The sequence below is a fragment of the Hemitrygon akajei genome, chromosome 10, assembly GCF_048418815.1.
Source record: "Hemitrygon akajei chromosome 10, sHemAka1.3, whole genome shotgun sequence".
In the NCBI taxonomy this organism is placed as follows: domain Eukaryota; kingdom Metazoa; phylum Chordata; class Chondrichthyes; order Myliobatiformes; family Dasyatidae; genus Hemitrygon; species Hemitrygon akajei.
Genome location: NC_133133.1, coordinates 82,291,248 through 82,308,811, shown reverse-complemented (window position 1 = coordinate 82,308,811; position 17,564 = coordinate 82,291,248). Strand labels below are relative to the sequence as shown.

The window sequence follows — 17,564 nt, the reverse complement described above, 5'->3', positions numbered from 1 at the left end:
TTTGGTAGAAAAAATAATGGAATGGTTGACTATTTTCTAAGTGGAGAGAAAATGCCAAAAACCAAGGCAGAAAGTGACTTTGGAGTCCTTTTCCAGGATTCCCTAAAGTTTAATTTGCTGGGCTGAGTTGGAGGTAGGGAAGTTAAATGCAATGTTGGCATTGATTTCAAGAGGACTAGAATATAAAAGCAAAGATGTAATGTTGAGACTTTGTTAAGCACTGGTGAGGCCTCACTTGGAGTATTGTGAGTAGATTTGGGCCCCTTAGAAAGGGTGTGCTGAAACTGGAGAGGATTCAAAGGAGATTCACAAAAGTTATTGCAGGATTGAATGGCTTGTCATATGAAGATTGTTTGATGGCTCTGGGCCTGTATTCACCAGAATTTGGAAGAATGAGGGGTGACGTATTTGAAATCTACTCAATGGTGAAAGGCCTTAATAGAGTGAATGTGAAGAGGATGTTTCCTACAGTGGAAGAGGACACAGCATCAGAATATGGGTCTGTCCTTTTAGAATGGAGATGAGGAGGAATTTCTTTAGCCAAAGAGTGGTGAATCTGTAGAATTCTTTGCCACAAACAGCCATGGAGGCAAAGCCTTTATCTATATTTAAGGCAGAGGGTGATAGATTCTTGATTGGTCAGGGCATGAAGGGATATGGGGAGAAGGCAGGAGATTGGTGCTGAGAGTAAAATTGGATCAGCCATGATGAAATGGCAGAGCAGACTCGATGGGCCAAATGGCTTAATTCTATTCCTGTATCTTCTGGTCTTATAACAGAAGGCAAGGGTTTGTCATAAAAAGCATGATGATCAGTTGGAGAGAAATGGAATTGGTGGTGGGTGTCAGTAGTCCTGCAAAGTATAGGTGTGCTAAAATACAATTTCCCAGCCTCGCTAGGTCTATTAAGACTAGATCTTATCTGGATAAGCATTCAAATCTCAACAGCACAGAGGTTGTTGTGTCATTGAGTGCCTTCAGGATCCTGTACTTCCTTCCTGATGGTAGCAATGAGAAGAGGGCATGCCCTTGTTGACTGGGGGGGGGGGGGGGTCCCTAATGATGGATGCTGCCTTTTTGAGGCATCGCTCCTTGAAGATGTCATGGATATTGGGAAGGCGAGATGGAGTAGGCTGAGTTTATAACTTTCTGCTGCTTATTTCGAGCCTGTGCAGTGGTCACCCACCCACCTCCATACCGGACGGTGATGCCCCCAGTTAGAATTCACTCCACTGTCTCACTGTATTCTCACTTTTCAATGCTTTATGGACACATCTCTGAAAAATTTCATCCTCTTGACTTAGTTTAGTATTTAACTATATCTTTAGTATTTTATTCCCATCCGTGAAGACAAAAAAGGTACTTGACAAGTCAGCTTTTATTTTAATTTAATTGCAATTTCACTGACATCTGCTGTCTACAGAAGTAACATCTTTCTGTGAATTGCTGGGAGTGTGAGTGAAAAATGCTAGTTTTCTCAAAGTGATTGCCACGGGCTTTCCATTGAGACAGTAAGGTGGCATTTTACAGCACAAGGGTCACTTCACCTCAAGATGGTGACTGATTTATGATGATGTTTGACAATTCAACAGACAATTTTGACCATTCCCATTCAGCTTCAGTTCTCTATGTCCTGATGATAGGCCGTTCTTCATTTGAACATTGAGAAGGATGCACAACTACCCTCACAATCTCTTTCTTCAGGTTGACTAAGGCAAGGTGAGACAATACGATTGTGTATTTTCTAGTTGCTTGCATGAAGCCAAATATTATTACTGGTGATTCGCTTTTCAGTTTAGGATATGACTGGTATATATAAAAAAAGCACAACTTATTCTGTCTTCTCCTCCAGAAGTGGAAAAATCAAACAAGTAAATACAAAGAGGCTCCCCAACTATCCAATTAAAGCTTTGTAGTCATGGGATCATTATACAGACCAGCCAACGAGGGACAGAGATCAGGAATGGGAGGGTCAAGCTCCAGGTAGGTTGGAAATTAAGCACATTGTTTCTTCCCAGCTCTCCTACATCAACAAAACCCGCCAGAGCAGAAGCCTACAGTGCTCAGCTTTATCTGTAGAATAGGATAGCACTGGCTGTTTGGTGGATTAAATCCCTTTTATTTGTTTTTGAGATGTGGGTATTGACATTGAGAACAGCAGTTATTAGAAGTTCCTATCAGCCTTGAGCATGTAGCTGGGACCTCTCTTCTTGAAAAGCTGCATTCTGGATCAATCTGATCCCATCTTGGGGATGGTTGATGATTTCATCAAGGTAGACCTGGTGACATTAAAGGAACAATGATACCTTTCCTCGTAAGCATGGTGCATGATGGAGATGAAGATACATGAGGAATGTTATCTCATAGTAAAACCCTGGTTCATTCTCTTTGTGGACATTTTGTTGGAGAATAGCATAAACAGGCAGCATCATTAAATCCTGCGAGTGGCATTCACTTCATCCTCTGTGTGATACTGGTGGAAAGTGTGGCTGTTTTGGGTAGCAGATGGTACACCAGTCCAAATTCTTGAGTGCTGCTGGAGACTGATTTGTGATAGGAAAGTGAGGGGTAATCCTGCATGCATTTGTCTTCTGCCTCACAGGTAGTGGAAGGTCTTTGGGGTGTGAACAGGTAAACCACTCACTGGTGGATACCATACCTCCTCTTGCAGCCACCATCTTCATTTTTCTGGTCTTGTCAAATACTCGATCAGCAAGGAATTTAGCCATATTGCTGTCGTATTAAGGTTAAGTTGATAGATACTCTTTCTTTGGAGATTTTTCAGCTGAATGACGGCTAACACTGTTTTGATTATCCCATATCTGAATGTTTCCTATCTCTTTCATATTTTCAAGTTATTATGTTTGTTATTTCCACTTCACATGTTGACTTAAGACATCTGGAAATATTCAGACCGTGAGATTTTTTGTAGCTCCAGGACTGTCACCCTTTTATTTCCTTCAGTCCTATATCTTTCACCAGTCCAACATGTCCCCAATGGATTTATCATACAACAGACCTTCAGAATGTAGGGGAAAGTGGGTGGCCCATGGGAAACTGAGATTGTCACAGAAAGAATGTTTAAACTCCACACGCACAAAACACAGAGAATTAAACTGAGTTTACTGGACGAGTGAATTAGCTGCACTATCCAATCCACTATATCACCACCTCACTGTACGTTGTTGTGTTATATGCAGGTAGGAACTGGTTTAGCTTCATTGCAAATGAAATTGAATTTTGTCCTTCAGCAAGCATTACACTTTTGGCCCTGTAGTGAAAGGAAGGCATTTATGACACATTAAAACTAGTTGAGCGTGGCACTGAGTTAGTGAATGTTGTATTGATATCATTCAGCTGAGTTGATTTATCCGTAACAACCTGCATCTCAGGTTCAATCCTTTTCTCTGGTTCTGTCTACAGAAGTTGAAATATTCTATTTGTGGTCGAATAGGTTTACTGAGTTGCTGTGGTTTCCTCTCATTTGTCAACAACACAGAGTTGTAATGTTAGCTGGCCAATGTAAATATTTGATGTGTAGGTTGGTTGAAGGTGAATTACAGGGTGTCTCAGTTGATAGACAGGTGTACAATGAATAACAGGTTGCTGGGAATTAAGTGGAATGAAGGCATTGCTCTGAGGGCCAGTCCATTCAGTGGGATGGATAACTTCCTATGTCACAGGAAAGGAGAAGAACAAGTGAAGATGCAAAAGAAACAAACACAACCATCATTGTTCAGACCACAACACATAGGAGCAGAATTAGGTAATTTGCCCCATCGAGTCTGTTCTGCCATTTCATCATAGCGGTATTATTTTTCTTAACCCCATTCCCCTGCTTTCTCCCCATAATCTTTGATGCCCTTACTAATGAGGACTAATATACCAAACGACATGCCTCCACAGACATCTGTAGCAATGAATTCCACAGATTCACTACCCTTTTTTTGAAAGAAATTCATCTCCGTTCTAAAGGGACACCCTTCTATTCAGAGGCTGTGACCTCTGGAACTAGACATTCCCACTGTTGGAAACATCCTCTTCATCTCCACTGTAACTAGGCCTTTCAATATTTTTGTAAGTTTCAATGAGATTGCCCCCACCCCATCACTATTGTTCTGAACTCCCATGAATACAAGCCCAGAGCTATCAACCACTTCTCAAATGTTAACTCTTTCAATCCCTGTGACATTCTTGTGAATATTCTCCTGTCCCTCTGAAATACTAACATATCTTTTCATAGATATGGGGCCCCTAACTGCTCAGAGTACATGAAGTATGGTCTGACCAATGTTGTATGAAGCCTCAATATCACATCCTTCCTGTAATATTCTAATCCTCTCAAAACGAATGCTAACATTGCATTTTCCTTCCTTGCCACCATCTCAACCTGCAAGTTAACCTTTTGGGAATCTTACACAAGGAAACCCAAGTCCCTGTGTACCTCTGATTTATGAAATTGTTGCACATTTAGAAAATAATCTATATCTTTATTCCTTCTAGCAAAATGTCTGACCATACACTTCACTACACTGTATTCCTTCTGCCACTTCTTCTCCTATTTCCTGATCTGTCCAAGTCCTTCTGCAGAATCCCTGCTTCCTCAACACTGACATCAATGGAACACCACTAGTCACTGGCAACCAACCAGCAAAGGAATAAAGAGCTGTTGTTTCAGGCTGAGACCCTTCATCAGGCCTGATGAAGCATCTCTGCCTGAACGATCAGCTCTTTATTGCTATCCATAGATATGTACTGCCTGACCTGAGATCCTCCAGCATTTTATGTGTGTTAACATTATTCCCACTCTTTGCTTTCTGCCAGTCAGTCAATCATCTATTCATGCTGCAATCCTTTTGGAATCTTATCTTGTTTCTACTCTTCTGTGCAGCACCTTGTCAAAGGCCGCCTGAAATTCAAGTAAACAACATTTACTGTTTTTCCTTTGTCTATCCTGCCTGCTATTTTCTCAAAGAATTTCAACAGATTTGTCAGGCAAGATTTCCCTTCAAGAAACCATACTGAGTTCTGCATAAATTATCATGTACCTTCAGCTACCTTGATTCCTCATCCTTAATAATAGACCCTCACATCTTGCCCAACTATTGAAGTCGAGCAAACCTCCCTATAATTTCCCGTCTCTTGCCTCCCTCTATTCTGAAACCATTCCAGAGACCAGTGATTCTTGAAGGATCATTACTACTGCTCCACAATCTGTTTAGCTACCTCTTTTACTGAAACCATTCCAGAGACCAGTGATTCTTGAAGGATCATTACTACTGCTCCACAATCTCTTTAGCTACCTCTTTTACTGAAACCATTCCAGAGACCAGTGATTCTTGAAGGATCATTACTACTGCTCCACAATCTCTTTAGCTACCAGTTTTACAGCCCTGGGGTGTAGACCATCCTGACCAGGTGACTTACCTACCTTCAGACTTTTCAGCTTCTCATGCACTTTCTTCTTGGTAGTCGCAAATACACTACCCCTTCCCTCAACACACTCGAATTTCTGGTATGTAGCTGAAGACTCCACAGTGAAGACTGTCACAAAACACTTATTCAGTACATCTACCATTTCTTTGACCCCTGTTACTTTCTTTCCAGTGTCAGCTTTCAGCAGACCTGTGTTAAGTCTTGCCTCTCATTTACTATGTACACTGCCTATAAAAAGCATTCAACACCTTTGGAAGTTTTCATGTTTTATTGTTTTACAACAATGAATGACAGTGGATTTAATTTGGCTTTTCTGACACTGATCAACTGAAAAAGACTCTTTTGTGTCAAAGTGAAATCAGATCTCTACAAGGGGATCTAAATTAGTTACAAATACAAAACACAAAATAATTGATTGTACAAGTATTCACCCCTTTCAATTCCCCATTCTTCTATACAAAACTGCTCAAGCTCTGTCAGATTGAATTGAATTGATTTTTTTTTATTTGAATTGAATGATCTTTATTGTCATCATACATAGGTACAATGAAACTCTGTTTGGCTTCCTTTCAGTAATTTGGCAACTCCTCTCGGGTCAGATTGCATGGGAATCGGGAATGAACAGCCCTTTTCAAGTCCAGCCACAAATCCATAATTGGATTGAGGTCTGGACTCTGACTTGGCCTCTCCAGGCCATTAACTTTGTTGTTTTTAAGCAATTACTGTGTAGCTTTGGCTTTATGCTTCAGGTCATTGTCTTGCTGGTAAACAAAACTCCCAAGTCACAGTTTCTAGCAGACTACATCAGGTTTTCCTCCAGGATTTCCCCATTTTTTGCTGCTTTCATTTTACCCTCTACCTTCACGCCCTCCAGGGCCTGCTGCAGTGAAGTTCCCCACAGCATGATACAGCCACCACCATGCTCCACGGTAGGGATGGTATATTTTTGATGATGTGTGGTGTTTGGCTTCTCGTATAATCTAGTCTGACGGCCAAAAAGCTCAACTTTGGTTTCATCATCACACATGCCCTCTGGCAAACTCTAGCTGAAATCTCATGTGAGTTTTTTTCAACAGTAGCTTTCTCTTTGCCACATAAAGCTGCAACTGGTGAAGCACCCGGGCAACAGTTGTTGAATGCACAGTCTTCCATCTCAGCCACTGAAGCTTCTAATTCCTCCACAGTTGTCGCAGGTCTCTGGGCAGTCTCCCTCACTGGTCTCCCTCTTGCAACGTCAGTGAAGTTTTGAGGATGGCCTGCTCTAGGCAGATTTACAGCTGTATCATATTCTTTCCATTTCTTGATGCTTGACAACTGGACTCCAAGTGATATTCAGTGACGTGGAAATTTTCTTGTCTCCATTTCCTCACTTGTGTATTTTAATAATCTTTTTGCAGAGTTGCTTGGAGTGTTCTTTTGTCTTCATGCTGTAGTTTTTGCCAGCAGTTGGTCCTTCCAGATACAGGTGTATTTTTACCTCTTGACTGCTCACAGATGATCTCTATTTAACTAATTATGTGACTTCCAAATCAGTGCTGATTTGATGTGTCATATTAAAGGAGTGTGATTATTTAAGCAATCAATTATTTTGCGTTTTATATTTATAATTAATATAGATCACTTTGTAGAGATCTGTCTTTTCTTTGACATGAAAGTCTTTTTCTGTTAATCAGTGTTAAAAAAGCCAAATTAACCCACTGTGATTCAATGTTGTAAAACAATAAAACTTCTGGGGTGTGGGGTGAATAATTTTTACAGACATTGTATACATCTGAAGGGAAAGCAGTTTTTGGTTTCCTCTTAAATTATTTGCTAGCTTACCTTCATATTTATCATTTCTCTTGTGACTTTTCTTTTCCCCGGTTGCTTTCTACTTGTTTTTAAATACTTCCCAATCCTCTAACTTCTCAGTATTATTTGCTACATTTTATGTCCTTTACTTTGTTTTATTGCTGTCTTGACTTCCCTTGTTCCTATGGTTGCCTCATCCTCAAAGTTACAATGTTTCTTCTTTGGGATGAACCGATCCTGTGTCTTCAGAATTGGCTGCCAGTGGCCAGTTGTGTTCTGCAGGGGTCTGTGTTGGGACTGCTTCTTTTTACGTAGCATATGAATGACCTGTTTGATGGATTTCATTTATGTGGCCAAGCTTGCAGACAACATGAGGATGATGGAGAGGCAGGTAGTCTTGAGGCCACAGGGAGGCTACTGAAGGACTTAGATTAGGAGAGTGGACAAAGAAGTGGCAAATGGAATACACTGTTGGGAAATGTATGGAAGTATAGACTATTTTCTAAAAGGGGAGAAAGTTCAAAAATTTGAAGTGCAAAGGGACTCTGGAGTCCTCATGCAGGGTTACAAAAGGTTTATTTGAAGGTTGAGTTGGTGTTGAGAAAGGAAAATGCAATGTTAGCGTTCATTTTGATCGGACTGGAATATAACAGCAAGGATGTATAAGGCACTGGTGAAGCCTCTCGGAGTGTTTTTAGCAATTTTGGGCCCCTTGTTTAAGAAAGGATGTGTTGAAATTGGAGAAGGTTCAGAGGAGCTACATGAGAAAGATTCCAGGAAGGAAAGGATTATTGTCTGAGGAGCGATTGATTACTGTGGGCCTTCACTTGCTGGAATTTAGTAGAACGAAGGGGGATATCACTGAAAATTATTGAATGTTGAAAGGCCTAAATACTTTACATGTGGAGAGGATATTTCCTATGATGGGTGAGTTTAGGACCACAGGGCACACCGTCAGAATAGAGGGGTATTCATTTAGAATGTAAATGACAAATTTCTTTAACCAGAGGGTGGTGAATCTGTGGATTTCATTGCCACAGGCAGCTGTGGAGGTGAGGTTGTTGGGTACATTTAAGGTGGCGATTGATTGGTTCTTGATTACTCAAGGCATGAAAGTTACAGGGGGAAAGCAGGAGAATGGTGTGGAGAGAGAAGTGGATCAGCCATGATGAAATGGCAGAACTGAATTGATGGGCCAAATGGCTTTATTCTGCTCCAATGTCTTATGGTCTAATTGTTGTCAAAATGACCAGCCATTACACTTCTATCATCCCTGTCAGTGAACTTTATTGCACTGTAATACAGATACGTCCATTTTTATCTTCTCCCTCTCAAACTGCAGGATGCATTCTATACTGGTATGGTGACTGACACTTAAAGGTTCTTTGACCTATGGGGCCCTTAATCAAATCTAGTTGATGACACAACATCTAATCCAGAATCTCAACCAAAAACTGTTTGAAAAACATGTCTTATACATTCTACAAATTCCTTCTCTTGGAATCCATTACCAAACTGATTTTCCAATAAACCTAAATATTGTAACCTCCCATGGCCAACACAACATTACCTTCTTTGCATGCCTTTTCTGTCTCCCATTGTAATTTGTACCTCACATCCTTGCTACCATTTGGAGGCCTATATAAAGCTCCCATCAGGGTCTTTTTTCACCCTTTGTAGACTGCATCTTCCAATCATATGCCTTTTTTTGTGACTTTATTTATTTTTTAACCAATAAAGCCATCCCAACATCTCTGCCCAGCTGCTTTTTCTTTTGATATGATGTGTATTATTGGCTGTTAAGCTCCCAACTGTGATCTTCCTTCAACCATGACTCAGTGATGCTCATCATACCTGGCAATCTGTAACTGTTCTATGAGATTATCTACATTATTGTATATACATTATGCATTCAAATATAACAGATTCAGTTCAGTATTCACCACCCTTTCAATGTTGTCTCCATGTTACTGAAGATAATTTCTTATCCCTTTCTAAACTTTTTCTTCTGCATTATTCTGGAGAGTTTTGCAACCTCTCCTGGACTCTCCTTCCCTTTTATTTTATCCATACTTTTCCAGCCTGTTGAACCCTCCCTCTACTATTTAGCTTAAAGCCCTAAACACAGCCCTGGTTATGTGATCCTGGATCCTGCTCCCAGCATACTTCAGGTGGAGCCTGCCCCATCAGAACAGCTCCCTTTCTCCAACCCTGGTGCTAGTGTTCCATAAATTGAAACCCACTTCTTCCACACCAAACTTTATCTTTCTGATCTCATTAACCCTGTGCAAATTGCATGTTGCTCAGGTAAAAGCCAGAGATGAATATCTGTTTGTTTCTGCATTTTAATTTAGCCCCTAGCTTCTTAAATTTCCCCAGCAGAAACTCTTCCCTTGTTCTTCTAAGATCACTGGTACCCATGTGAACCACAAAAATTGAACCTTTCCCTTTTACATGCATAATTTCCCTGCAATTCAGATGGGACGTCCCAGACCCAGGCACAAGACAGATAACACAACCTTTGGGACTCTCAATCCTTGTGACCAAGAATTATTGCTGTGCCATTGTCTATATAATCACCAATTACAACTACATTTCTTTTCTCTTACCCTTCTTGAACAGCTCCATGAACCTTGTGCCACGATTCAGTTGCACATCTTCCCTACAGCCCTCTGTCTCATACTCACAGGGAACATTAATCTCAAACAAGAGAAAATCAGCAGATGATGAAAATAGAAAAAGTAGAAACATAGAAAACCTACAGCACAATACAGGACCTTCGGTCCACAATGCTGCACCGAACACGTACTTAATTTAGAAATACCCTCAGGTTACCCATAGTCCTCTTTTTCTAAGCTCCATGTACATATCCAAGAGTCTCTTAAAAGACCCTATTGTATCCGCCTCCACCACCATCACTGGCAGACCATTCCACGCACACACCACTCTCTGCATAAAAAACTTACCAGACATCTCCTCTGTACATACTTCCAAGCACTTTAAAACTGTGCCCTTTCATGTTAGCCATTTCAGCCCTGAGAAAAAGCCTCTGACTATCCACACGATCAATGCCTCTCATCATCTTATACACCTCTATCACGTCACCTCTCATCCTCCATTGCTCCAAGAAGAACATGCCAAGTTCACCCAACCTATTCTCATAAGGCATGCTCCCCAATCCAGACAACATCCTTGTAAATCTCCTCTGCACTCTTTCTATAGTTACTACAACCTTCTTGTAGTGAGGTGACTAGAACTGAGCACAGTACTCCAGGTGGGGTCTGACCAGGTCCTATATAGCTGTAACATTACCTCTCGGCTCTTGAACCCAATCCCACGGTTGATAAAGGTCAATACACTACATGCCTTCTTAACCACACAGTCAACCTGTGCAACAGCTTTGAGTGTCCCATGGACTTGGATGCCAAGATCCCTCCGATCATCCACACTGCTAAGAGTCTTACAATTAATGCTATATTCTGCCATCATATTTGACCTACCAAAATGAACCACCTCATACTTATCTGGGTTGAACTCCATATGCCACTTCTTTGTTTTTAAATATATTTTTTATAAAATTTTAAAGAGAATTACATAAAATGAATAGAATAATAGAGTAATGAAATTAATATTAGCCCTCCCCCCTCCCCTTAACCCTTCCCCCCTTAACATCCCTATCTAAATAAAGAAGAAAAAAAGAAAGAAAGAAGGATTGCCTGGATATCGGATGGTCCCCACATGCTTCATGGAGTTCAAAATAACTTTAGTATATATCTTTATTTTTTTTCCCCAAATAACTAATATTTTTATTTTCAAAGGACCTATATATTTAATCCTATCTTTTGTAGATAGGGGTGCCAAATTTTCAAAAATATATCATATTCATTTCTTAAATTATAAGTAATTTTTTCAAGTGGAATGCAGCTATATATTTCATTATTCCAACTGTCCATAGTTAAGTATGAATCTGATTTCCAAGTAACTGCAATAGCTGCCACTTCTCAGCCCAGTTTTGCATCCTATTGATGTCTCACTGTACCTCTGACAGCTCTCCACACTATCCACAGCACCCCCAGCCTTTGTGTCATCAGCAAACTTACTAACTGATCCCTCCACTTCCTCATCCATGTCATTTATAAAAATCACAAAGAGAAGGGGTCCCAGAACAGATCCCTGTGGCACACCACTGGTCACCGACCTCCATGCAGAATATGACCTGTCTGCAACCACTCTTTGCTTTCTGTGGGCAAGCCAGTTCTGGATACACAAAGCAATGTCCCCTTGGATCTCATGCCTCCTACTTTCTCAATAAGCCTTGCATGGGGTACCTTATCAAATGCCTTGCTGAAATCCATATACACTACATCTACTGCTCTTCCTTCATCAATGTGTTTAGTCACATCCTCAAAACATTCAATCAGGCTCATAAGGCATGACCTACCTTTGACAGGTCAAAGTTATACACACAAATTTCTGGAGGAACTCAGCAGGCCATGATGCATCTTTGGAGAAGAGTAAACAGTTTACTTTTCAGGCTGAGAAATGAAGGGTCTCTGCCCAGAACGTCAACTGTTTACACTTTTCCATAGATGTTGCCTGGCCTGCCAAGTTCCCCCAGTATTTTGTGTGTATGGCATCAATTTCAGACCTGTTGGGCAAGTTCAAGGGTTGAGACTCCTCCAGCACTCCCTCTTGGAACACCCCCTCCCCAAATGTCTCATTCGCAGTCCCAGCCCCTAGGCCCTGAGCACAGAGTCCAGTTAACTCTCACCCTCCCTGATGCATCGCAGTGTTTGAAGCTCAGATTCCAGCTCCTCAAATTTGAGCCCGAGTTTCTTGAATAACTTAGACGTGGTCACCAGAAACCAGCTCCCATATTGTACACTAAAACACTAAAACACCTATTTTATTTAATTTGTTGTAATTTGATATCCTAATAGTTAAGTATGTTATCTACAGTTCTATGCAAAAGTCTTAGGCATATGTATAGCTAGGGTGCCTAAGACGTTTGTACTATACTTTATTTGTCAATGTGGAGCGGGGAGCAGTGCTGTGTTTTGTGTGGGCGGGGGAAGGGGTTTAGGGGCCAATGTTTTTGTTGCATTTTGTGCAGTGGAGGGGGCTTGGACAGTGGATTAATGATGGTCTTGCTGTTCTTTCTTTTGTGCAGGGGTGGGTGAGTTTTTTGTTTCTCTTTGAACTGAATCCATGGTTTTCTTTGTTTCATTACTATCTGGAGAAGAAGAATTTCAGTTGTATGTTGCATATGTACTTTGCTGATAAATGAACCTTTGAACTTGTAACAATCTGGTGGGAGCAAAGGATGTTGGGAATGGTGAGGCTGGCGAGCCGCAAGAGGAGTGTGAGGCAGTTGGCTGAGAGGGAATTCCAGGGGTGGGGTGGGGCTTATATACATGTGTGCATAAGACCTTTGCACAATAATAAAATAACTTACCTGTTCTTATCTGCTACTATTCTGTTTTCTTTATCAAAGCCTCTCAAGCTGAAGTCTCAGATGTTAGACTACTCTGCTGACCCAGTTCCACAATGGCCAATCCAAAATGGCATCCGAGACCTTGGTCTCCACCTCTTCTCACCGAAGCCTCTTCAGTCAAAGCCTCAGTTCTGTTCAGTACTCTAACTTGGCCATTCTGCCTGAAACTCACACGCAAGGAGATTTGGACTTTTTAGTGGTTTCACTCCCTGCACAATCTCACTCTTGCTATTCCAAACTCAAGTTTATATGGACTACATCACTAACTGCTGGTATGCATTCTTCTTAGTGCATACTGAGAGAGTGTGCCTCTTTTTTGCTACACTCAATGAAGCTTTAGTCTGGGATCAAAGGAAGTTTTCATTATGTATGGGAAGAAGCTCTCATGTCCACAATTGAGCTGAGGTTTGAAGATCATATTGTCCAAATTAGGCATAGGTGTGAGAGAGCCCCATGATGGCAAGGCCCATTGCTGTTGATGTTTCGGTGTAGACAGGTTTGGTGTACTAGATTTGACACCTGAGCAATGTTACGTCTTGACATGTAGATAACTGCATTGTAAGAGCACAAATCTACTGTACTGTATTCTGGAAGTTGCCTGGTCCTATTGTCTTTATGTTGCATCTCAAGTATTAAGTCCTATCACCTTTATGTTGCATCTTAAATATTGCGTTTTCCATTTGTTAGTATCGAGTGACATTATTGTGTAGTGGTTAGCATAACATCTCACAGTACCAGCGACCTGGATTCAATTCCCACCCCTGCCTGTAAGGCATTTGTACATTCTCCCTGTGACCACATGAGTTTTCTCCAACAGTCTAAAGACATACCAGTTGGTAGGATAATTGGTCATTGTAAATTGTCCCATGATCAGGCTAGGGTTAAATTGGGAGATTGCTGGGCAGCATGGCTCGAAGTGCCAGAAGGGCTTTTTCTGTACTGAATCTCAATAAATCAATAATGTAGAGTGAAGTGAAGTCTTTGAATCTAGGTTCTGTGGTGGCACAGACCTGGATAATGAACAGCATGCTTGTGAATATTTCAGCCACGTCTTTAGGACTCACAATGGTTGAGGATGGACATGTTCTGCGAAACTGTTTATCTCTTCCCCCCCCCCCCACCCCAACTGTTTAGCTGTGAATCATCATTCAGAACTGCATATGCTGATACTAGATTATTGACTGTGGTAGAGCATATCAATGATTGAAGAATTCCAGGTCTGAAATGTGCTGTTCCCATTCCATTGATGCACCAGTCTGCAGACGGAACGCATCATCTGCATAGGAACCTCTGGCAGCCAATCCTCTTCTGCACCCTACCAAACAATTACTAGCACCCCTCACAATATAGGGCTTCATTTGCTCCAATCACCCTTCACCAACTTCACTTGCAATATCAGTTCAGGGAGGCAAAGACTTTGACAATCTTGTTGGGCTGACAGGAGATTACTTGGTGAAGTAACAATGATGAACAGAAACAAAATGGCAGAAGTATGTGAAGATGCTGCTCTGCGGACAAACAGGTTGAGATCTAGTGCTCCATTAGTTAAATCAATGGGGTTTAAGCAAATTCAAAACATATTTACCAATGAGAGGGTTGTGGATGTATGAATAAGCTGCCAGCACAAGTGGTGTTTGTGTGCTTGGGATTTTAATGTTTAAGAGAAGTTTCGATAGGTACAGCAATAATAGGAGTATGGAGGGCAGTGCAGGTCGATGAGAATAGGCAGTTCAACTGGTTTGGGTATGGACTAGAAGGGCCGAAGGGGCTGTTTCTGTGCTGTACTTTCCTACGACTTCTTATCCATATGCATTTTATAATAATAAATTCTAGATAGTTGTTGGGTAGCAAGTTGTAATAACAAAGAGTACTTAGACCATTGAAAGTAAGGACTGACATGAGGATGTTCTGTGAATGCCATGCTATGAAATATAAATGGAAGTTGTTTCAGTTGAGAACTTTAATGGAACATATTTTGTTTCAGTGAACAGGTGGCAGAGACTGAGACCTCCTCATTCTTCACACAGGAAGAACTGAGCAGACTAAAATCTGATTTTGAAACAGGTGGGGTGAAAAATGTTCAACCACTGATAGAGAAGAAAGTAACTGATCTGGACAAAACAGAGCTTAACATCGCAGTGACGGGAGAATCAGGTACAGGAAAATCCACCTTCATCAATACCATGAGAGGACTTCAGAGCGATGATCCGGGAGCAGCTGAAGTTGGGACCACAGAAACAACAATGGAGCCAGCCGGGTACTCACATCCCACTCTGCCCAATGTTCGCTATTGGGACCTGCCAGGGATGGGAACTAAACAATTTCCAGCAGCTAAATATCTCACAGAAATGAAATTCAAAAGATATGATTTCTTTATCATAATCACCGCTGTTCGATTCAGAGAAAATGATGTAAAACTTGCCAAAGAGATTAAACGGCTGGGGAAAAAGTTCTATTTTGTCCACTCTAAGATTGATGCTGATCTTTATTCCATGAAGAAAGAAAAGAAAGTTATTAATGAAGAAGAAGAGCTGGAAAAGATTCATAGTGACTGTGTCAGAACGTTGAAAGATTCAGGGTTTCCGGATCCAGTTGTGTTCCTGATATCCAGTTTAGAGCCGGATCGTTTTGATTTCATTCGGTTAAATGAAGAACTCGAAGGTGATCTAAATAATGTAAAGAAAAGGATCTTTGTCCTGGCCCTTCCAAATCTAAGTGTGGAGATAGTTCAGAGGAAATGTGCAATTCTGAAAAAACATATCTGGATGTTTGCAACACTCTCTGGGGGATTGGGAGCCGTCCCAGTTCCCGGCTTCTCTCTCGCTTGTGATATCGGAATATTGATTGGAGCCATTGTCCACTTCGGGAAATGCCTGGGTCTGGATGATGCTTCTCTTCAAAGATTGGCCAAGAGAGCAGGAAAACCTGTGGAAGAGCTGAAGGCGACAGTAAAAGCTCCATTGCTGGGGGAAATAACCCCAGATGTAATTGTGAGGTTAGGTTGGGGGGCTGCTGTTGTTACCGTTTCAGCCCTGGAATTCGCTCTTGACTTTGTCCCTGTCATTGGCACCATTTTTGGAGCAAGCTCATCATTTCTCATGACGTACAAGATACTGAGTGCTGCACTGAAGGATCTTACAGAGAATGCAGAGACAGTGGTGAAAGTTGCCTTTGAAACTGATTAACTGGTTTGTAAAGGTATTGACCCAGTGAATTTGTATCACCATGCTTAATAATTTGATGACATTGTTCAAGCACCAAATCCTGCTGTAACTCTGCTCAATAATGTTCACTTCTACTGCATGCGTTCCTAGAAATATTTCTTATTCAGAACCTGGAGGCAGTGGGGGCAGGGGAGGGAGTTCCAATCTGCAGGATTGTGGAAAACCAGTACAAGTTTAACAGAGTTCTGTTCCATGAGTTCAACTTTAAAATTAAACTATTTCTGCCTTCACAGTTGTACATAAGGGATGTACCCGATAAATGGTGGCCTATAGAAGGCACAGCTGGGTGGGCTACGAGGCAATAATCAGAAGCGCCTTATATTACTCAGCCAATTACTTGTTTAAAAAAAAGAGCTGCACGGGCCAGATGATAGCTGATAATTGAGTGCAGCGTATAGATGCCTGTATCAATTGAGATGTTGTAAATCATTGGTTGAAATATCACGTGCCACCCCAACCAACTGTACTATCCTCTGATCTTAACTATCGGGAAGACTTTCGCAGCCTGTGTTCAGTGCTTATCAACCGGTTTAGTTTCACTTGCCTTCAGGAGAACTTCCAAATAATTAAAACAAATAAAAATTTGGCACAAGGCTTTTGTCAAAATCCAGGATCAATGACGGGCTTGCATATTTAGATCTCATTTAAAATAGTCAGACAATTGTCTAATTCTCCCTTCTGCAGGTTCTGTGAATTTCGTATATTACTCATACAGCACAGCAAGTCAGAGTCATTCTAAGTTGTTTATTAATACGTTAATAAATCACATGGAATAATAGAAAATATTGCAAGCTGACAGAATAAATTGCATAATATTGAAATAACATAACATAAAACTTTCCATATTATTGTAACTGTAAATTAAGATCAAACAGTATTCTCTTCAACTGAGCTTAACTAATTCTTTATGATCACTTGGAGGAAACGGCTGTGGATGATACCAGTGCTGTGTGACATCCAATATCTCAAATTATTCCAAACCATTTCAAAAATGAAACTCACTCTCGTGACTTTATTGAAAATGCACCATTTGTAATTGTGCAAATTACATTCAGTCTTTTGCACTGCAAGTCCAATATTAGTAAATTTAATTATATTGCATCACCATATTATGCTTTTTTTTGGTCAGTCAAAAACTGAGGACTGAAAAGATCTTGCCCTAGTAACCGCTTACTTGCCATGTCTGTTCTGTGGCTGTCCTCCCATAGAAACTCCGTGGTAAAGAGATGAACAAGTTGTTTGCTTCTAACTGAGCTATTCATTTCATGGATTCCCTCGCCCACCTGGTGTACAATAAAAGAAAATGTTCTCGTTGCTGAAAAACTGAAATGAAAGCCAGGTGAGGGAGATGCTCACCGAAACAGGCAGCACTACAGTGCGAAGGAAATTTCAAGATCCAAGGCAATTCTCTTCATTTGAAACAGCATCAAAAGTTTCTCAAACATTCCAATGATTCCTCCTTATATAGTGGATGGACACAGAAATCAACTTCAGTGCTGCAAAGTGTGAATTAATGTTATCTTTGGCTATAATCAGCAAAACATAAGAAAATATTGTTGAATCAATGTAGAATACAGAGTAAAATATTGAAAAGTGTTAAGTAAACCGAACTATTTCATT

At 40.9% G+C, this 17,564-nt stretch overlaps 2 protein-coding genes across 2 annotated transcripts in view; both read left to right on the top strand.

Moving 5' to 3' along the window:
* LOC140734514 (interferon-inducible GTPase 5-like) overlaps positions 1-17,564 on the top strand; it is a 218,192-nt gene that overhangs the window by 8,945 nt on the left and 191,683 nt on the right. The gene's annotated exons all lie outside the window — the stretch shown is intronic.
* On the top strand, positions 1,849-15,938 carry LOC140734093 (interferon-inducible GTPase 5-like). Its single transcript, XM_073057677.1, has 2 exons — positions 1,849-1,982; positions 14,705-15,938. The coding sequence occupies exons 1-2, from the start codon at positions 1,918-1,920 to the stop codon at positions 15,903-15,905; spliced, it is 1,266 nt and encodes a 421-aa protein (XP_072913778.1). The 5' UTR covers positions 1,849-1,917; the 3' UTR covers positions 15,906-15,938.

What these genes read in the sequence shown, in the direction of transcription:
- LOC140734093 (XM_073057677.1), top strand. Translation starts at nt 1,918, where the DNA reads ATGGGATCATTATACAGACCAGCCAACGAGGGACAGAGATCAGGAATG. An exon ending in ATGGGAGGGTCAAGCTCCAG is followed by an intron (nt 1,983 to 14,704) that starts GTAGGTTGGAAA and finishes ATTTTGTTTCAG; the next exon opens with TGAACAGGTGGCAGAGACTG.